This window comes from Protomyctophum parallelum (genome assembly GCF_964188405.1).
Source record: "Protomyctophum parallelum genome assembly, chromosome: 7".
In the NCBI taxonomy this organism is placed as follows: Eukaryota; Metazoa; Chordata; class Actinopteri; order Myctophiformes; family Myctophidae; genus Protomyctophum; species Protomyctophum parallelum.
In genome coordinates, this window is record NC_139705.1 from 39,952,135 (window position 1) to 39,975,601 (window position 23,467).

Sequence of the window (23,467 nt, forward strand, 5' to 3'; positions counted from 1 at the left end):
GCTGAAGGCATGGGGAGAGAGTATGTTTTGCACTCCGTGTTTCCGTCCGTCCGTCTGTTACCAGCTAATCTCTGGCACCGTTGGCCCGATCCATGCCCTTTGCACACACACTCCCTAGATGCCAACGATGAACCTCTGCCCCAAATTTTCCAGAATGGCCTGTTATAGCGCCACCAGGAGGCCGACTTTTGTAAAACACATTTTTTTGCTATTACTCCTCCAGATTTTGTCCAAAAATCCCGCAAATCGTTACACAGTATCTCTACAATCATGTGCTCAAGACGGATCTGTTCGATATTTCATGTTCCATCCTAATTGGCTAATTGGCTTTCAAACTTTGTAGGACTGGCCCGTTTTGAACAAAAAGCCTCAAATCATGAACGCACCGTGCAATTTATGTGAAATCTTTCACACGCTTTCCTACTAGGCTGAGGAATATATCCCACCCATTTCACATTGGCCTGTTATAGCGCCACCAACAGGTGGATTTTTGCAAAACACATTTTTGGAACAAAATGCCTCAAATCATCCAATTGCCATCAAAGGCATAGCAACAAATGGCACCCTTTTCACATTGGCCTATTATAGTGCCACCAGGAGGCCACAACCTGACCTGCGATGGTGAGACCTGTGCCCTGAGGGGCACTTTTTCTAGTTCAGCTCTGTCAGTCTGGTGTTAAAAAGTTAGTTTTTCTTTGATTTATTCTGTCACCAATAAGAACAACTAGTCCTCTATTAGACTGTGAGGGTTAAATATTGCTCATACTGTATACATCATTGATACTATAGAGCCTGACTAATATATTTTTGGCCAATATATCGGCTATTATTTTGACTTTTTTACATCGGTATTGGCAATTATACTGTACTGTATATGCACTGCCGACCTGTACTGATTTCAACGTTTTAAAGCCAGGGCTTGTTTCTCTCTTTACGGTGTCCTCAGACGAGCCCTCCATCGGCGTCTCCCGTCATCTCTGTTCTCCATACATCTGGCCAGCTCATTTGTGCCTTCTGCACCAGCATCTTTCTTTTTCTTTAGTACGACCATGTATGTACAGTAGATGTGGGTCGTCCTCTCGATCGATGCCTGTGTGTTGGTTCCCACAGTACAAGCTTTTTGGCCGGGACTTCTTGGTGTCAGTGTCAGTGGCCAGCTAGTCCCATCCTCCTTACTGCTATCTTCTCTGCTACATTTGGTAATGCCCCGTACAGACGCTTGTTGGTGATGTGCTCGTCCTGGTTGATGTTCAGTACCACACGTAACTGGTGTAGCACCCGTCCAGGGATTTCTGTAGGGCTTGTGTTGCCAGCATTCACATTCATTCATTCCGTTTCATTCATTACATTACATTACATTCATTCATCCAGCATTCACAGCATTCACATTGTAGATTTACTATTATTGGAAAAAATAGAGCAGTATAAGTGTTAATAAAATACAGTTCAGTTTATGTACGTACGTATTACTAAATCCCAGAATGCTAAGTTTAATTATAAATTGTAAAAAAACACTATCTATCAAAATGTTATTTGTGTTGATTTTTAAGATCCTTTTTTCACAAAATATGGGCTAAAACATTGGTAAACGGTAACCTCGCCTCACCAGGCTTTGCACCTCGGAGGAAAGCCTGGTCTCTGTTTCATTTCGGGTATATGATCCGCTCGGGAGCGGATGATGTCGTTACGTCATGTTGTATCTAGTATTGTTTTGTAGTCGACAGGCAGGAACAATCAAACGGAACGTCCTTTCCCCTCAAACCGGAAGAATAACAATAAATCTCGTAGGCTGCTAATTGCTTCCTTCCATCCATCCGTCTGTCCGTCCGTCCATCATTGATTCACAGAAGGCTCTCTGTTTGACTCATAATAGTGAGAGTTTGTCATCGCTCACTGTAGTAATCTGGATGTTATCACAAGCTGCCCTGAATTGTTTCGTTTCAGTCATGGAATGAATGTCTCTCTCTGACTGGAGTTGTGAAATTTAAAAAAGGAGAGTTTCTTTATTGATTGTTAGCTCGCTTGTTTAATTGGAATATTGATTAAAGGAGTTCACCCAAAAAAGAACCCCACAAAGCCGATTGAATTTATTATTATTATTTGTTCATGTCTCATTCCTAAGCCAATAATTTGAGTCTGTCTCTGGACAATGTCTCAATGTCGTCTGGAGACTTGCCGGTCATCAAATTATTGGCGAATACGACAAAAGAAAATCTGTATTAATTCAAGGCTTCACGGGGTGTGCAATCGATAGAATATAAAGTCATTATTTTGGGTGAACTACTACTACGCCATTTCAGATATTCAATTTGGGTTTTGAAAGCATTTTTAAATAAAATAGAAATCGGACTTCCAAAATTGTGAAATAGCAAATCTACAAGCTCACAACGTGGTGATGCAATGGATTGTAAGCCAAAGTATAAAATGGCAGCTTATAAATGTAGGGTAAGTTATTTTCATTTGTTAAAATAGGTGTTAAAAAGCTCTATATTCTGATACTCTGATGCTATAGGGAACACTATTAACATTTAAGCTGAATGGTACTGCAACCCACCTGAAACTGTATTTTCTTCTGTTTATTAAAGAGCTGTAGAGACAGGAAGACCCCTGTTACTGAACAAACACTCTATAGTAGTGACTACTTTCAGAATATAATGTTTTAACCTTTTACAAAAAACAATATCACTAAAAGGTGTTTGCACACTGGAGCAAACACCGGCTGAATATTGGAGTGAATTTTGGAAGAAGTAAAAGAAAATGTCAATCACTTTTGCACACTTCGTGCATATTTTTTTCAAAACGTTTTTTCGGACCAAGGTAGATTTATACCGATTTCCGCAGGTGTCTAGTGGGGTGTTGGTGACAGGCTGACAGCTATAGCCTACTACCTTTGGATCCGCAAAACGCAGTGAAGAAAGACACCTTTAAGGTGGTTGCACATTGGACACGTTTTTCGGAAAACCGAAACGCCGCTAAAAATCCGAAAAACGCGCTCAGTGTGCAGGGACCTTTACCGTGCCATTAAGTGGTTAAATCATGGAGGGTGGGGCGGGTATCATCTTGAGTTATGCTGATGGATTTCTACTGAAGAGCAAAGTTTATAGCCAATTTATTTTGCTTTAGAGCCTTTGGTTGTGGATCATGTCATATCCTGTCTGATTAAATTTAATTTAATTTCTATGAAACCTGAGAATGAGTGAGGAGGTGGAGGCCCACAGAATAAGAATGAGTATTCTTCCCAGTAATGTCGTACACACAAAGTCGGCTCCCTTCTGCTCACAGAATAAGTCTCAAACGAACAGCACTGTTTTTGGTGTCACTTTGGTTGCCCAAGGACAAGTGCTGCATGCATCTCGTGCGACAGCTGTGATTTATCTGCAGGTTGTTGGTGGGTCAGGCTCAGTGAACTGAGATAGACTCAGAACAACAGAATCCATCTTGGTGTCATTACGTGTCATGTGGAGGACTGCTTGTGTCACCATGGGTTGAACATGACAGAGTCACCCTCCAGGCCATGAAGCCACCGTGATTTTCACCCAGTGGTGAAAAGTTAATGAAGTACATTTACTCAAGTAGGCCTACTGTACAATTTGTACTTTACTAGATTATGTTCATTTCATTTTATATTTCAACATGTTGTAATGTACGCAGGTGTAGATTGGGTATTTTCGAAAGACTTTGACACACTTAGGAAAACAATGTGTGAAATGGACCATTCTACCTGAGTTTTTTGTACTTGGATGCCAATACCTTTGTATTTTACTCAAGTACTTTTACTTATAGTAGTGCATTTCTACATTGTGGTATCGCTACTTAAAAGTATTTCTTCACTGTACTGATTCCACCGTACAGTGAACAAACAGCTTTGCTGATCAGTTTCCCCTCTCAGTTACACCGTTAAGTCTCACAAGTCTCTTTAGGTTTTTAATTGTTTGACAATACACCCCAAAGCGACTTCATAAAAAGAAACAAGACATGCTATAGGATGGCTAAAACAGGAAGTACCAAGCTTTTGTCCTATTCTTGTTGCAATTCCAGCTTTGAATTGTTGGGCATGCATGAAGTGGCACCCTCATTGAATATTCTTCTTGTGTTCTTTCACAAATGTTTTGGAAACTATTTAATGAAAAAACTGATCTTTTCAAACTAAGTTGCTCAACTAAGCTAACTTTCAAACGTGTAATATTGTGTGCACCTAGCCTATGCATTGTAATAATTATACATTTTAATTCCCATGGGGAAATTCGGTCTTCACTCTATTGTTTTACACATGACATGTAGGCCTGAAACACAGACATGCACACACAAGACCCTATAAACATGCAAACACGGACAGATGGTGTAGGCATGGGCTGCATAGTGGCGCCCAGAAGCAGTTTTAGGTGTTGGTGCTCTGCTCAAGAGGTTAACTAGCACCTCTCCTGCTATTCTGAACTATGGGCTGAGCTGCCGTCGCCCCTAACACAGACCAAACTAGAAAAGGGCTCTCTTCTGAGCACATATCTCTGCCAGGATGGGTTACCTATAGTCAGGGCTATGTCAGTCTTGGATTGCAGCTGCGGGGCAAATAGCATTATGTCAACATACGGTGCATTCTTTTGCATATGTGATCACTATGGGCAGAAGTAAATGTGGTTTTGGAAGTGCGTACATTTTTTGGCCTGAATGGTTTTTCACTTATCGGCCCAGTGGTTTCTGAGATTAGCCACACACACACACACACACACACACACACACACACACACACACACACACACACACAGGAGTGAAAACATAATCTCTGCGTCCCAGCCTTTTGGCCTGGCGCAGATGACTAGACTGTGAGGCGTCTACTCGCTCTATTTTCAGACGAGCTTGCCAGATTCCTGGGATGTTGCTGGGTAATGATTCCATAGAACATGCAGACTTAATACCGGCCAATGAGACGTCTTCAGACAGATGAGTAAGCAATCTGGATTCCAGTGTGTCCGCTGGGAGAAGGGGTGGGACAGCGGACAGACGCTCAACTGTGTCTGGATGGGAGGGATGGTTGGATGGAGTGGGATGTGGTTCTGGCAGACGGGATCAACAGTGACACAGCTCTGTGCTTTAAGGAGGACATCTGAGAAGGTGTCCTCAGCAGGGGGGAGAAGGTTAAATATGAGAACGGATGCATGACAGAGCAGACAGCTGCAGGAGGTCTGTGAGGTGATTCAAATAGCCGGAACCCCGCCGCGGCTATATCGCCAGAGATAACCCTGAGACCTTGCACTTCTACATGTCCTTTGGGGGATTATTATTATTACATTTTTTGTTTATTTATTTGTTATTTTGTGGTTATCGTTTCATTTTATTTCTTCAGTTAGGCCTATATAAACCACTTTGTAACCGTGTTGTGATACATGCTTTATAAATTGAGTTATTAGTAGTAGTAGCCTAGTAGTTCCATCATGTGGCACCACAGTATCATGTCTAAGATCTCTCCTACAGCTTCTATTTGCTCAGTTGTGCTGCATGCATGCCTAAAACCCAATATTCCCCAAATTGTGACCGTGTGGTGTCCTTGATGGTCAGCAGCAGCAGTCATGGTCAGCAGTCCATCTTTACTTTCATCAAGTGTGGGACTGTTTATTTTGCGCACACAGTGCCATCTAGTGGTTTACATGGAATTGTATAATCACCCAACTGTAGAAGGGGGTTATTAACTGGTCGTCATACTTTCAAACCACTCATGTTCAGAAGCTGTGGCTTGTTGCTTGTAATCACAAACCCACAACAACAGAACGCCTCAGCACTATTCTTAACATTTGCTTCAAATCACACCAACGGGGGAAAGACAAAAAACTGAGCATTTTAGAGCGGCAGCTTGTTCTGTCTGTCTGTCTGTCTGTCTGTCTGTCTGTCTGTCTGTCTGTCTGTCTGTCTGTCTGTCTGTCTGTCTGTCTCCGATCCTTATATCTAGTCTTGGCAGTGATGTCTCGACAAGCAGATTGTTGCTATTATCGACCCATCCATTTTTAGCATCATTAAAATAAGCTAGACACTCAATGTGTCGATGAATATTTCATGCAAATACATAGTGGAAGTAAACACTGATTTATTTGAGCTGTTTCTCTGTACTCAATATGCTTTTTCCCCCCCTGCTCTTTTTCCAGACTGGACAAGACATTCGCCAGGGCCAGGAGCAGATGGTGAGTTATCGTTTGTCTTTGATCCTGGTCATTTGAGGTCAGGAGATGCATTTGTGAGCGAGCTGTTGAAAACGTTTTTTTTTTTTTTTTTGTGCCAAGGTTTTTCTCCTGCAGAAGAATGTGTGCAGTGTGTTTGCAGTGTGTTCTAAGTGAGATGAATGAGCCACTGAGAGCCAGAATGGATGTAGCCCCCCCTCCTTCCCTTCCCGTTGCCACAGTAACTAATGGTGGGCATCTCTGCAGTGTTGGCAAGGTTATGTTGGGGCTGAGAGGTGTGTGTGTGTGTGTGTGTGTGTGTGTGTGTGTGTGTGTGTGTGTGTGTGTGTGTGTGTGTGTGTGTGTGTGTGTGTGTGTGTGGCGCCTATATTCAGAGCTGAGCGAACAGTCCTGCTGGCAATTGTGGAGCCTGACCGATATATCGATTTGAATCGGCCATTATTTGACTCTTTTCCCGATTTGTAACCTTTTAAAATCTTTCAAAGATCTATTCATTTTGCTTATAAGTTAGGCTATTCGTTCTCAAATAGAAACATTAATGAAATCAATTGTTTTTCAAAATCGCTGGCTTCCATTGACAATGAATGGTAGACAGTGTTTCACAGCACTAGTATCCTTGCGTCACCAGCCTTTCCACCGTGGGGGAAAGACTGGTGTTCGTTCTAAACTGGTCCATGTGATCCACTTAAAAAAAATAAAAAATAAGAAAGAATCGTCTTCCGGTGGTGGGTTCCGGTTGGTGTTGCATTTTCCCCACAGAATTAATTTGTTTAGTCGCGCTAGTCGCAAAACTTTTTTGGCCCAGGTACCCCTCGGAGAGGAGAACATTTTTCAAGTATCCCCTCATCCTTGCAACACCGATAAGCATACTGTATACTTGCAACCACATGTGTACATTTATATGCCATTGGAACTATTTCAAAACCTTTCGATTCATTAAAAGAAACCACTACAATAGGATTCATGTGCCAATAGCCATTATATTCAAATTGAGTGCAAAACCTGACAGCACACTTTTCACTAGAGGTGTAGCCTGGCTAATGAGCCAGACGAGAATCAGCAGTTTCTAGTTATTGTCTCTTTTTTATGTCCAATGTATTTGTACTTGGTTCATAAAGTTAACATAACTACCGTATCATTAAAGCCATTTGAAAGGCATTTGAAATTAAATAAAAACGTAAAGTTTTTGGATTCCAATTCAAAAATAGCAAAAATATTATATCAGGATTTCAATTCAAATATAGCAAAAAAATAGCTGAGCCACAAGCTCAAAACGTGTCACATTGTGACGCGCTTTGAGCTTGTAGAGCAGCTATTTTTGCTATATTTGTCCTGTATTTTTGCTACAACAGCAATATAAATATGCAATGAGTGTGGAACTAGTGGCCCTCTCAATTGTCAAAGTTACCCATCCCTGCACTAAAGCACACCCACTGTGTCACTGCACTAGAAGACACAGTGTGTCACTGCACTAGAGGACACAGTGTGTCACTGCACTAGAGGACACCCACTGTGTCACTGCACTAGAGGACACCCACTGTGTCACTGCACTAGAAGACACAGTGTGCCACTGCACTAGAGGACACCCACTGTGTCACTGCAATAGAGGACACCCACTGTGTCACTGCACTAGAAGACACAGTGTGTCACTGCACTAGAGGACACCCACTGTGTCACTGCACTAGAGGACACCCACTGTGTCACTGCAATAGAGGACACCCACTGTGTCACTGCACTAGAGGACACCCACTGTGTCACTGCACTAGAGGACACCCACTGTGTCACTGCAATAGAGGACACCCACTGTGTCACTGCACTAGAGGACACCCACTGTGTCACTGCAATAGAGGACACCCACTGTGTCACTGCACTAGAAGACACAGTGTGTCACTGCACTAGAGGACACCCACTGTGTCACTGCAATAGAGGACACCCACTGTGTCACTGCAATAGAGGACACCCACTGTGTCACTGCAATAGAGGACACCCACTGTGTCACTGCAATAGAGGACACCCACTGTGTCACTGCAATAGAGGACACCCACTGTGTCACTGCACTAGAAGACACAGTGTGTCACTGCACTAGAGGACACCCACTGTGTCACTGCACTAGAGGACACCCACTGTGTCACTGCACTAGAGGACACCCACTGTGTCACTGCAATAGAGGACACCCACTGTGTCACTGCACTAGAAGACACAGTGTGTCACTGCAATAGAGGACACCCACTGTGTCACTGCAATAGAGGACACCCACTGTGTCACTGCAATAGAGGACACCCACTGTGTCACTGCAATAGAGGACACCCACTGTGTCACTGCAATAGAGGACACCCACTGTGTCACTGCACTAGAAGACACAGTGTGTCACTGCACTAGAGGACACCCACTGTGTCACTGCAATAGAGGACACCCACTGTGTCACTGCACTAGAAGACACAGTGTGTCACTGCACTAGAGGACACAGTGTGTCACTGACTGCACTAGAGGACACAGTGTGTCACTGCACTAGAGGACACAGTGTGTCACTGCACTAGATGACACCCACTGTGTCACTGCACTAGAGGACACCCACTGTGTCACTGCACTAGAGGACACCCACTGTGTCACTGCACTAGAGGACACCCACTGTGTCACTTCACTAGAGGACACAGTGTGTCCATGCAATAGAGGACACCCACTGTGTCACTGCACTAGAGGACACCCACTGTGTCACTGCACTAGAGGACACCCACTGTGCCACTGCACTAGAGGACACCCACTGTGTCACTGCACTAGAGGACACCCACTGTGTCACTGCACTAGAGGACACAGTGTGTCACTGCACTAGAGGACAGTGTGTCACTGCACTAGAGGACACCCACTGTGTCACTGCACTAGAGGACACCCACTGTGTCACTGCACTAGAGGACACCCACTGTGTCACTGCACTAGAGGACACAGTGTGTCACTGCACTAGAGGACAGTGTGTCACTGCACTAGAGGACACCCACTGTGTCACTGCACTAGAGGACACCCACTGTGTCACTGCACTAGAGGACACCCACTGTGTCACTGCACTAGAGGACACTGTGTCACTGCACTAGAGAACACTGTGTCACTGCACTAGAGGACACCCACTGTGTCACTGCACTAGAGGACACAGTGTGTCACTGCACTAGAGGACACCCACTGTGTCACTGCACTAGAGGACACCCACTGTGCCACTGCACTAGAGGACACCCACTGTCACTGCACTAGAGGACACCCACTGTGCCACTGCACTAGAGGACACCCACTGTGCCACTGCACTAGAGGACACCCACTGTGCCACTGCACTAGAGGACACCCACTGTGTCACTGCACTAGAGGACACCCACTGTGTCACTGCACTAGAGGACACCCACTGTGTCACTGCACTAGAGGACACCCACTGTGTCACTGCACTAGAGGACACCCACTGTGTCACTGCACTAGAGGACACCCACTGTGTCACTGCTCTAGAGGACACTGTGTCACTGCACTAGAGGACACCCACTGTGTCACTGCACTAGAGGACACCCACTGTGTCACTGCACTAGAGGACACCCACTGTGTCACTGCACTAGAGGACACCCACTGTGCCACTGCAGTCTCATCATTCCTCCCGGGTCCACCTGGAATACAGATCCAGATGGATCCACAGTAGCAGAGGCCCAGGCTGCTGGAGCAGGCCCACATTACTCAGCAGTAACTGGGCTCACGTGCAGAGAGAGCTGTCTTTCTGTCTGTCTGGACCACTGCTGCAACCGGCTGACAGAGAGTGACTCGGTGCTACGCAGAGGGAGAGGAGAGGGGGACGGGACACCGGAGGAGAGGAACGAGTCCGGCAACGCTAATACGCCGTAACAGGATGGAGTTGTGAAGAGATTTAGGGATGTGAAGAGATGAGAGGAACAGAAAAGAGTGTGTGGAACATTATGTGATCGGGAGACGGCGTCCATACCGTCTAGTGATGCCACATCGTCACGCCACAACAAGTCAATGAGACAACGGTAATTTCCTGTTTATAGGCGGTCAGTCCTGCTCTGAGCGTGAGTGATAATCCAATGCACAAAGCCTGTGCATCCTCGTTAAGATACTTCCTGTTTTCGTGTGGATCAGAATGTGAAGCAGCAGGATGTTGGCATTTGTCACTGTCATTGATGCATTGAGCAGTTTAACAGAAATGGCATGCTTTATAGAAGAAGACCCTGTAGAGAATTGAACTGCAAGAGGAAAGAGTCCGGTAATTTCTGTTTTCGACGTCTGAAGGACCTTTCCGAAATGGGAATAAACACGGAAACGCCGATCACGGAAATTGAGATGAAGTTGTCCTGCCAGCATGCTGCAGAGTAAGAGCCAATCTGTCAGGAAAGTAGAAGAGCAGGGCTGCAGATTGAAAGCACAAACCAACACGATGCCTTGCTCACCTTTTCGAATTGGCAGGCCAAAGAAATTCTGGTGAGTTTACTTTTTTAACCACTTGAACCCTATATACTTCATTGACCAACCGGGATCCCCCAGGGGTGTATACAAAGACAGGTACCAGTCAAAATGGAGACATCGAAGAGTAATGATGGATGGGGAAGAATCAACATATGGAATGTCAGAACAGGTCAGCTCCATATATGGAGATCTAAGGGTTTGAGGTCAGATGTAGAGATGCTGGCCAATATTGATGACATCTCCATATGCAATTGGGCATTCCGATATATGGGCTTAAAATGTATGATCAGCGAGGGCGGCGGTGGTTCAGGGGTAGAGTGGCCGGATGGCAACCGCAAGGTTGCCAGTTCGATCCCGGGCTCCCCCAGAGTTGGTGTCGGAAGTGTCCTTGAGCAAGACACGCTCCATGGCCAGTACAGAATTAATTCCATATGTTGATCTGACCCCCCATGCCAAAGCTCCAGTGCTCGCCCATAGTCTGCTGTCACTCAGGCGGATGCGTGCACGCCCTCAGGAGTCTTACTGGTAATAATCAAATCAAAAACAAAAATCTAGTAACTAGAGTTTTCAAATAATTGTAGTGGGCAATATATGTCTCTGAGATGTAGTGCAGTAGAAGTAAAATTATAAAAAACAATGGAAATACTCCAGTAAAGTAAAAGTACCTCAACATTGTACTTAAATACAGTACTTGAGTACTCAGTTACTTTCCACCACTGCATGCTGTTAAAGCAAACCTTTAAGTGTAAAAGCCTATTATGATTACGTGACGGGCTATTGTGAATCATATTGTGTATTATTAACTGGATGGATAAGAGCACAAAGGAGACACAGTGTATGCTAATCTAAAGAGTACCATTCCTACTTTCAGGGAGTGTGCAATCAAAGGCACTTCATTATTTTGTCATTTCACTGTTGCCCTTTTGAGGCCTTGTATTCTCATTACAACAACAGGCAATTATCTGGGGCATATATCTCATTAATGAATTGCACTTCATTGTTTCAATGGCTGACATTTATCTTCTCTGTGACCAGAGCTGTTTCCTTTCTTTCCTCTTAGTGATGTAATCCACGGTTCTGTTACTGTAATATTATCCCTCTGGTCCCAGATTGAATCAGTAGAGTCCGACTGATGCCACTTTCTGTGTCCAATGCTGATACCGGTTTGGACAGTCCTAGAAGGTTGTTAAACCCATTTAGACCTGACATCGAAAAAAAAAAAAGTCTGAAAGATTTGAGGCACATTTTAACGATTTTTCAAAAATAGCAGATCTACATAGCTCATAGCGCGCCACCGAGTGGCGCGCTATGAACTTGTAGGTCTTTCAATAGCTAAATTATAACATAATGTATGTAACCACCAAAAGGGGTTCTCGCTCTGACGTTTTAGATTTTTTTTTTAGAACTTAGATTTTCTGTTTGAGAACATCTAACGTATAAGTGAACAAATAAATAAAAAAATGACCAACCACACCAACACATGTTTTTGATAGATAAAACATGTAAATGAAGAATTGTGTCATGATGATGCTACTCATTGTGAGCATTTATATCTGTTATTTTAGAATATTGTAAGTGTGGGAGCTAATGAGCCACGGTCACAGTGACTTCTTTTCTGTAGTGACTTCATTCAGCACAAGTTGTTCTAAGTGGAAAGACAGCACTGAGGTTGGACCAGAAACAATTATTTTACAGTTTTTATTTGATTGAGTTTACACACAACAATTTTTAGTTTTAATAAATTAAGAAAATGTACGTTGGAAGTGCACTTGAATCTTTTTGAAACGCGTAAGATACATTTTTGGGGATTTTGGCACATACAGTAAGATTTAAAGGTAAAAAAATTATACTGATATAAAAGTCAAATAATGACTGTCAGGCTCTTTTAACCATCTCTAAGAATAGAACCCTATAAATGTATTCCCGCTGTGGAACAGGGAGGCTTACCTCATTTTCTTTTTTTATTCATGCAGCGTCATGGAGTGTTCGGCAGGGTTTTTTTAATGTAATCAGCATGTCTGGAATGCAGCACAAGTATTATTCCATTACCAGAGAGCTGCTGGTAGAACCGTACAGACTGTAGATCCATTTCATCCATACACAGTACATGCAGCGGGGGGTACTAGTATTGCCAGAAAAAAGATTCAATTCTCTTCTCAGGTCTGAGCTTTTATAATCGTTCCCATCGCAACACTTCTGCTACTTGTTATTCACAACTTCTGTTGGCTGTGAATATACTGTAGCGCAGATGTTTTTTCTTCTTCTCCTGGTCCTGCGCCTCCCTGTCTCCACTCTCTCCTCAGGAGGCCTGTAATTGGTTCTAATCCTTGTCTTACTAAGCTTTACTGATGGTGGGGGGGGGAGTTCAGGGCGGATGCATGATGCTGAGGTGTTGTATAAGAGACTCACGCACAGACACGCACGCACGCATGCATGCACGCACGCACAGTCACACGCACTCACAGACACACACGCACACACAGACGCACGCACACACACACAGACGCACGCACACACACACACACACACACACACACACACACACACACACACACACACACACACACACACACACACACACACACACACACACACACACACACACACACACACACACACACACACACACACAGCATGCACTCAGGGTTGGGTGGTGGGAGATTAGTGTTGCATACTGTCGTTGTGTAACTTCCTGTCCATTTATTAGAAGAACCAGTCCAGTGGTCCAGTCAGATTTCAGTTCATTTTTATTATCTCTTTTGAAACCTTATTTATTTACACACAACACACACACACACACACACACACAATCCCTATGGCACTCAGTTTGGTGCGTGAAACCTCCATTGGTGCTTGTTTAATTGTGGTGTTAAATTATACTCCATTTCTGACAATTTGGTTACAATTTTCTTCTCTGATTACATTTTTATAAAGCACTTTGTAACATTCTTAAATAGAGATATGATAAAGCTGTAATCAATACAGACAATAACAGATCAAAGTGTAGCAGGCTCTAGGCAATCATGCCGTCTATATCAGTAAGTGTATTTCATGTTTGTCCCATGTCTGCACAGTCCCATGTGTCTGTCCCATATCTGTCCCAACCCTGTCTGCACAGTTGAAAACACGTTTTCAAACACTCCTCACGTACGTCAAATAATTGTCAGGTGTCATTCAGAATCATGCTCCTTTATGTTCCACTCACAGGATTTGTGCACGGTGGGCTATACTCGCTGAACTGTGTTGCAAACCGTCGGGCCCAATCAGCCGAGACTGTCTCTTCAGGTCTCCTCCTCTGTCTGTCCAAATATGGCACCAAAGTCAAAGTGACAAGCCTGTCCCCTGGTTCTGTCTGACAGAACAGTCCAAATATGAACGTGTGAACAACATTAACATCCGCCCGGTGCTGGCATGGAATGTCAACATCAAAGAGACTCGGATGAAAGTAGGTGGCTTAAGGTTGAGACAGGTGCCAGGACATCTTCTCAGGACATTTCAGTCTGACACTTAATATTGCAATGATATTGCACTAGTGAATTTGGAGATGAGTCTCTGCTCCTGTGATACTACATAATGATCTGTGCAAGCACGAAATACAGATCATTGCATTCACATTAGACTTGAAAGCTCCTAGGGCAGAACCTAAACATACACATTATATTAAAAGACAATCAGGCCTGGAATTTCACCATTGTAGGGGCAAGGCCACTTGACCTTTGTTTTTTGAGCGCACAAAGGCCAATTGCCAGGGCAGGAAGGCCATGGCCATCAAATAAAACAAGATTTTAGTCCATTGAAAGAATATACTTTTAATTTAATAATTACTGACTATCTGCAGTAAAATTAGTAGGCAATTACAAACTGTTTTACTATCTTAGTGCAGCCAATTTACAATTTACAATTTAGGCATTTAGCAGACGCTCTTAATCCAGAGCGACTTACATTTAAGCAAGAACAAAAGCATGGGAATACATCACATAAAACATTTATCAATATCATGAAACATGCGTAAGCTAAGAAAGTAACAGTGGAATATCTATATAATGAAACTATACATACACTATACATATAAACTATACATATTTACTACTATGCTATACATATGTACTATGGCGTGCTATAACTATATACAATACAATTATAGTGCTGTCTACATAACATGCTATAAGTCTGTGTCAAATGCTATCTAAGCCAACAGAAATGCTATCTAAGGAGCAGCCCTGCACCAATCAAAGTCACTGGATTGGTTTAAAGATGGGGACTCAACAAAAGGCACTGGTGGCATTAAGGCCACTCAGTGACATGTTGCGGCGGCGGTGGCTCAGGGGTAGAGTGGCTGGATAGTAACCGCAAGGTTGCCAGTTCGAACCCGGGCTCCCCCAGAGTTGGTGTCGAAGTGTCCTTGAGCAAGACACTGAACCCCTAATTGCTCCTGATGTGCTGGTTGGTGCCCTGCATGGTTTATGAATGTGTGTGTGAATGGGTGAATGTAACATTCACATGTATCTATGTAAAGCACCAATAAATAAATGCCCCATTTACCATTTACATGTTGAATGATAATAATAATAATCTTGTCCCGAAGGATATTCATCTTCACAGTCTGTTCAATCAAACAACCACATCAAAAACAACACATAGCACACAACACCAAGACAATACATAAACATGAGGTCCCCACTGTGTACAGAACCATCCTATCGGCGGGGCAGTTTGTTTAGTGCCGCGATGGGATAGCTGTGGGGACAAAACTCCTACTAAACCGGACCTTTTTCCATGGCAAGGTTCTGTATCTTTGTCCAGATGGCATGAGGTTAAAAAAGCAGGGGATGGTCAGTGTCATTAGGTTAAAGGGAATGACAGCGGTCATTGCTGCGTCACTCCTCTAGTCTAGGATGTTGAATGACACGTTGAATGACAGATGCCATGCTGTGTCACTCATCTATAGGATGCCGAGTGACAGACAGGTGGTAATGCGGAGAGCAGTGTGGTAAGCCATCTGTGAGCACATGCTGAGGCCATCCGCTTCTGTCCCCGTCATGACTTCCTGTTGGGCTGGCAGATTAAGACCTCTGCCATGGGATTACAGATGTAATCCATTTTCCTGGCCCTACTGTACGCCGCTGAGCTCTTGTGTTTAACCCATTCTGACCTGAGATCAGATTCATACGAGGTTTCCACTGGACACACACTGGTCTGATTAACCCATTCTGACCTGAGATCGGATTAAAAAAATGTCAGTCGTTGAATTCGAATTCGAATTCGAAAAATTTGATTTTTCAAAAATAGCAGACCTACAAGCTCGTAGCACGCCACTCGTGATGCTAATACCAAAATGGGTTCCCGCCAAGAATGGGTTAATGTCGTTGCATGTTGATTGACAGGCGGGATGGGACCTTGGCTGAAACAAGGCAGGAGTACAGTAGGAGGATTGACTGGAGCGTTCATGAGTTACGGTTGCCATCAAAACATCCTAAAATCATTCCTGTTATGTAGTTTAGTGATTCTCAATCTTTTTTGAATGGCTTTTGAAGATTATTACGTCATATGGCAGCCAAGGCTATGGGATTTTTAATGTTTGTTTAGAGCACTTGTGAGTTGTGACAAAAATCATTTGCCAGCCAAGTCGATAGACTTTTAATGTTTGTTTAGGGCACTAAATGACGACATAAGACATAAAACCATAAAGACCATAAAATGTGGAAAACAAAAACAAAAAAGGCACCCCTCACTTCACACTTCACCCCCCCCCCCCCCCCCCCCCCCGTTGAGAACCAGAGGTTCAGAGATGCACAGGGAGATGCACAGGCTCGGGTTTCTTCCCAAATCTGGGACAGCTGCGGTGTGTTGCCCGAGGTGTGAATTGTGTGCCGCTGGTAGAGGGGGGCGTGGCGGGGGGGCGGGGGGGGTGGACCTTTATTCAATAACGGCTGGTGGAACAGAGTCCATCATGATTCTCTTCACGCAGCTTAGACCCTATACAGACGACTTCATTATTTATCATGTTTGGTCTATATCATTTTATGCTCTGAAGTTCATTTTTGCGCTAAAGCTTAAATATATGTTTTTACCATGGATACCGTGAGATCGGCTTCTTTTTTTTATATATACTGTATGTACCCATAATGCTCAAAATATGGTTGAAACTAAGTTAAAGAGGATTTTTCTTTTTTTTTTAATCTGTGTTTTTATAGCAATGTTAAAGATGGAGTGCCATGATTTCTATGTGTCTATGGAGTTCACATGGAGTTAGAATATTGAAATATGTCTTCCCTGTGTATTTTTGGTTTCTCAAAAGTCCCAATGGAGGCCCAGGTCAACAAGGCCCAATCGTAATAACAGTGATATAGTGAAATCACAACTGGACGTAAAATCTGATCTGAACGCGTTCACTTCTCTTAAAGTGAACGCATATGATGGCACTGGGAACTTCATTATGTACACTTTTATTTGGAAAAAAATATTTCTCCTAGTATGATAATCATAGTACCTGATGATCATGTTTTTAGGGGGAGGGGGGGGGGGGGCACGGCATTCCCTAAGTAACATGGGTCTCCCTGTCTCTCGCTTTTTAGTAAATAGAAAATATTTTTTTCGCAAACTATAGCAAATTGATTACTATCAGAATAATAGAGTGCTATTTAACACGTATACCCATTTTAACCACTTTCCTCTGACCTCCATATTTTGGATGCCATATTCTGTTGTGAGCTTGTACTGTAGATCTGCTTTTTTTCCCACAGTGCGACTCAATTCGACGACAATGTTGAAGTGGTTAAAAGGCCTTCCAGAAATTCAGTTGAGTGTGGACTTTAGAAGCATTAATGTGTTTCTGAATGCTGTCCAATATTGACTTTTGTATGAATGTTATCGTACAGTAGGTGGTTTCCCACTTCTGGGTCACAACGACCAGAGGTGGCAGAGTGTTGGCTGTGAAGTAGATTTCTCTAATGTGACCAGTGGTGGAAAGTAGGCTACTTTTACTGAAGTAATGTACCGTACCAAAGTAGGCTACTTTTACTGAAGTAATGTACCGTACCAAAGTAGGCTACTTTTACTGAAGTAATGTACCGTACCAAAGTAGGCTACTTTTACTGAAGTAATGTACCGTACCAAAGTAGGCTACTTTTACTGAAGTAATGTACCGTACCAAAGTATGCTACTTTTACTGAAGTAATGTACCGTACCAAAGTAGGCTACTTTTACTGAAGTAATGTACCGTACCAAAGTAGGCTACTTTTACTGAAGTAATGTACCGTACCAAAGTAGGCTACTTTTACTGAAGTAATGTACCGTACCAAAGTAGGCTACTTTTACTGAAGTAATGTACCGTACCAAAGTACACATTTGAGTGGGGGGGGGGGGGGTCCTCAATGTAATTTTAGTAATGAGCGATGTCACAGCGCTGCAAAAGCATGGAGGGCTCTGTTCTGAGATGCATCACATCTAATGGTGCTTAATTGTGACGGCGCATTTTACCCCATTTTGACCTGAGATCAGATTCTAAAAATGCCTTCTACATCCTGACAGTTTTCTGAACAAGCTATGTTGCTCTTTGATTTTTCAAAAATAGCAGACCTACAAGCCTACGCCACTCGGTGGCGTGCTATGAGCTTGTAGATCTGCTATTTTTCAATGGCTAAAGCATAACATAATGCTAACACCAAAAGGGGTTCCCGGAATAAATAACACTCTGCCTTTGCATAATATATACTGATAACAGTGGTGGGAAAAGTACAAACGGTACTCATACATTTTACTTAAAAGTATCAATATTGCGATGTAGAAAGCTCACACCACGTCACGATGTGACACATTGTGAGCTTGTAGATCGGCTACGTTCAAATGGCCGAAATGTCTATATGGCTGAAGTGGTTAATGTATGTTTTGTAATAATAATCAAAATCTGCAAAGTAACTAGTAACTAAAGTTTTCAAATAATTGTAGTAGTAAGTAAAAGTATAATAATTTCCTCTGACGTGTACTGAAAATTGGAAAAGTAGTAAAAGTAAAAATAATATACCTCAAAGTAGACTACAGTACTTGAGTAAATGTACTTGGATCAGGAATGGCTGCTGACCAAATTACTCAAGGGCAAGGCAAATCTGCTCTGCAATGTGATCAGTAGTTCAATGCCTCCTTGGAAGACTTATCGTAAATTACATCCCTGTGCCCGCAAGTGTCTATATTCCATGTTTAGGACCAATAACTGACTTAATCTAGCCCCTGTAGGTTAATCGAATGATCAAGAAGCAGTTTTGGTTTTATTCGTTTTAAAATGTTACTTAAAATCTACATGGATAGATTTCTTTATAATCGACTAAATCCATTAGTCTGATAAACCAACCACTTAACCATGTTTACACAATGGTGGTGTGTCCCTAACCTGACGCTGCCAGATGGGGGCGCTATTGGGTAACCATGTTCCCCAACACAGCTTCCATCTGGGATCTCTCAGGGAGTTCAGCTAACACCGATCCGTTCCGTACCGAACCAATCAGCGTGAGCTAAGGGCGGGATATGTGCGAAACCGGATGTGAAGCTATATAGACACGTCAATATGATTGGTTGTGTTTGCACGCCCACACTGATAGACAGACGGTCCCATCCAATCATCTACCAAGTATCTTGAAAAAAAGGAACAGCCCAGTCATCGAATTTGCTTCCGCGATCCCAGATCCCAATAAGCTGTGAAACAAATTTGTGTAGCAAGCTTCTTGGATCTGGCAGCGTCAGGTTAGTGTGTCCCTGGGTCTGTCCCTAAGTCCCTGGGTCTGTCCAAGCATGAAAATAGCGTTATAGCGTTTGTTCACTGTCGCACAGCCTAACACACAGACACACACAGGCCAGGGAGGATGGCTTGTACAGTACAGTACAGTACAGTACAGTACAGTACAGTACAGTACAGTACAGTACAGTACAGTACAGTACAGTACAGTACAGTACCACTCACGTCAGATTTTTTCAAAATAAGTAATCATTCATTAATCGTAATCAAAGCAAAATCATGATATTGATTCCCAGCCCTAGCATCATGTCAACATGACATCATGACACTGGTAATGACTGGGTTGGCGGATGCAAAGAGTTCTAGGTGAAGCCATCGACATTCTGATGTTCTATATTGGATTTTTAGACCTCCTCCCTCTGACCTGATGATCAAATTTGAAGTTTCTCCAATCCATGTCAAAGTAGCTTCATATGAATACAGACGGAACACGCAGTACTGCTGGGAATCAATTGTTTCTCCTCATTTGCATTGTAAACAAATGAAGGTATTTGTTTGACAGGGCTGTGCATGTTTCCATAAACGTGAAAACAGCTTGAGGACTATCAGGCCTCATACTGCAGCACAAATGCTCCGTTCATTAATGCAAGTATCTTGTTGCCGGTCATATGCTTTATAGTCGTTCCAAAACACCACATTCTCCCTCAAAATGTTACTATTTGATACACATTTGATACAAACCAGATAGAAATTGATAGAAAAACAAAGTAATTTTTCATGTCTTCCCTTAACGCATAACGTTGTAGAATTAAGAAAGACACATTGTTGATTGACACAATACTTGAATGTGTTGAAAATACGCCCAAGTGTTACTCTCATATCATATCAAAATATGTTTTCAGACAAAGCATCAATTGCAGGGTGATGATACAGTATATTGATCCTTGTGGTGAAATCAATGAACATAATGTATGTCACCGCCTCCACATGTCTTATTCTTCATTAATGACGTGGTCTCTGAGGGTAATCGATGACCACCACAGAGGCTGAGAATTTGGAATGTCAATATGATGACGATTGGCTGTGTTCAGTAGAGAGATGGATGCCGGGCAGGGAGTAGAGGGTGATCCTTGTCCATACTATACTATCAGAATCGTTGGTCATGCTGCCGATTTCTTTAACGTGTTCGCGATGGGCCTGGCTGTCTTACTGTAAGTCCTTAACTGTTGCTGGTCAGTTGGTGACGTATAGTAGCCACCCACAGACAGATCACACAGATTTTGTTTAATGATTATATAGGAGTTTAGTGAACAAGTTTGGTTCACTTGGACATCTTGTTCCTCCCAGATGAAGGTTTCTGTGTCGCCCTCCAACTGGCTGCAGACGTGGGGTGGTTAGAGAGAGAACGGTGAGAGAGAGAGAGAGAGAGAGAGAGAGACAGAGAGAGACAGTAAAGTGGGAGAGAGAGGGAGATGTTGAGATGATGGCAGATAAAAAGAGCATTTTTTCAGTCGAGGGCTGAGATCAGTGAGTCAGGGGAACTGTGTGTTTCGGCCAGAGGTTGGGTGTTTAATGGTGTTGAGTCAGCTCAGGATGTGCTCCGTGCGTGGGACAGATTTAATACTGGGATCATTTTAGACTAGAGGGTTCTGGAGCAGAACATTTTAGAAAACAACTTTATGTTTGCAGTCGTGTGCATGCCTTTTCATCACCCCTTTTGTTTGTGCTACTGACACGTATGTGTTATCCAGTGTTTAGTTCACATCAGGCTTATATTTGCATAATTTATAAAATTGTACTAGATAGCTGTTTATTTAATGTTACATATTATGGATGTTAACATACGGTTTTACAGCTTGTGTGAGTGGGGGTGAGAGAGAGAGGTTTAAACACCTCCTCTTCCTGTGTGCGCGTGAGCATACAACCCTGTTTATTTTGTCGGCTGACAGTTTCAGTGCATAAGCATACAGTACGCACCTGAGGGGCCGAAACTTACACACGCCATGCATGCTACTGTCTCTCTGGTTCTGCATCACACTGAGTAATTGGTAGGGTGTGTATACGTCTGTAATTGTATTAATAATTTGTTTTAGGATGTCTTGATTGATTGTGATGTTCCTGTTCTATTGTGTACCTACTCTACTTCTGTGCCCTGTATCTGAAACCTTTACTGCTGGGCTGCCTCTCTGGCAGCTGAATTTCCCCTGCAGGATCAATAAAGGTAAACAACTGTCACTTATCAAAGCTTTGACTACTGTAAAGAATGCCGCAGCACGCTTGGTCTTCAAGCAGACGACATTTCCTTCTCCGCTCCCTCCATTGGCTCCCTGTTACTGCCCCGGCGTGACCCGCACAGAATACAAAAAACTGATGTTGGCCTATAGGAAGCAACCAATATGGCACCCCCATATCTCCAAAGCCGGATCCTACCCCTCCCGCTCACTCAGATAAGCTTACACAGGGGCGTACGTCTGCTAAATGCTTAAATTGTCTATAACACGAGGGGCCAAAGACTTGCACACCTGAGGGACCAAACGTAGTATACGCACGCACAACGTGAGGGGCCAAACGTCCCGTTTGATCAGAGGAAATTTTATGTCTGTGACATTTACGCAGCTCTACTGGGAGCTGAGGGGGACAACATGTGTTATTGACTGACGATCATTACAGCCATTATAAACCGCTTCTGCTGTGAGGCCCAGACATAATCAACCTTCTCAAGTCCTATACGTTACAGTCGGTGTACACTAGTAACTGTGTGTGTGTGTGCGTGTGTGTGCGCATCTATAGACTTTGTCATGCGGTTGCCATGGCAACGGCCCCAGCCAGCTTACATGTCGTAGCTGTCAGGGAGAAAACTCATATAGTTATCTTCTTCATATATGTCTTCCGTAAATGAATGGCCTATGCTTCGTCACGCAAGTGTGTCAAACAAAGGTAGCGAAAATAACCGATCAGATGTGCTATTCTTGTTGCTACATTTGAATTTTGTTTGTGGGTTTTACTCAAATATCGAACCAATGAAGTATTAACAAGAGCTTGTTACTAAACAATAATGATATTGGATCCGTTGGAACTCAGCTTCTCTTTTTTTCCCCTTTACATATCCTGACAAGGTAACTGTGTTAGTTGCACATACAAGGTTTCCAGCCGACGGCGCTGGGAGAGTAAATGAATGAGATGCAGAGCAGAGAGAGAGCGTCCATTAAACAGCATGCAGGCAGGCGGTACGGCTGCTTGTCCCCTCAATGGATGAGGGCATGGGGGAGGGGCTCCTACTGTCAAGGGAGTCGCTAAGGAAGAGGTGTGTGTGTGTGTGTGTGTGTGTGTGTGTGTGTGTGTGTGTGTGTGTGTGTGTGTGTGTGTGTGTGTGTGTGTGTGTGTGTGTGTGTGTGTGTGTGTGTGTGTGTGTGTGTGTGTGTGTGTGTGTGTGTGAGAGAAACAGTGAGGGGGAGGAGAGAGAGCAGTGACATGGGAGGGGTGTGATAGTACACTCTCAGAGAGCGTGGCCAGCAGGTGTGTAATTGAACTGAAGCCGCAAGTGAATAAACTGAGGTTTAAGAGACGGTGAGTAATAGACGGAGAGAGAGAGACACACACACACACACACACAGAAAGACAGAGACCAGCAGGCAGATAGAGAGAGAGTGATAATAGAGAAAGACGCAGAGACTGACAGACATAGAAGGGGAGGGACACACACACAGATACAGAGAGAGAGAGAGAGAGAGAGAGACCGTCAGACAGACACAGAGAGAAACAGAGACTGACAGACATAGAGAGAGCGAGAGGGATTTAAGTGTGACAGAAGCTGTGAGAGTGAGTCATCGTCCCGCTCGCTGGTCACTGGCCGGTGTTTGGTGGGAGCGTCCTGCATCGTGCTGCCTGCCACCGTACGTACGTGTGAGTAACTTTTGCTGCTTGTCTCCTCCATACAGTGGTACAGTACAGCCACTCACCTTGGCAGTGCTGTATGTTGTTGTTATGTAAGTTGTTGTGGATGAAGCTGTGGCTTAGAGCTGCCTGTGCTGTACGTTGAATCTTGTGTGGGAGGGCTTGCTCTTTACATGTTGTTGCAGGAAGATGCTACAGGCTCGTACGGAGAGCGGAGCGGGCGGCAGGTGTG

At 43.6% G+C, this 23,467-nt stretch overlaps 1 protein-coding gene across 1 annotated transcript in view; it reads left to right on the top strand.

The window, feature by feature from the left end:
• Window positions 1-23,467, top strand: part of LOC310861070 (rap1 GTPase-activating protein 1-like) — a 78,554-nt gene that overhangs the window by 10,981 nt on the left and 44,106 nt on the right. The window contains exon 2 of the mRNA XM_083768363.1: window positions 6,135-6,170. Coding sequence (XP_083624489.1) covers window positions 6,135-6,170 — 36 coding nt within the window. The remainder of the gene's footprint in view (window positions 1-6,134; window positions 6,171-23,467) is intronic.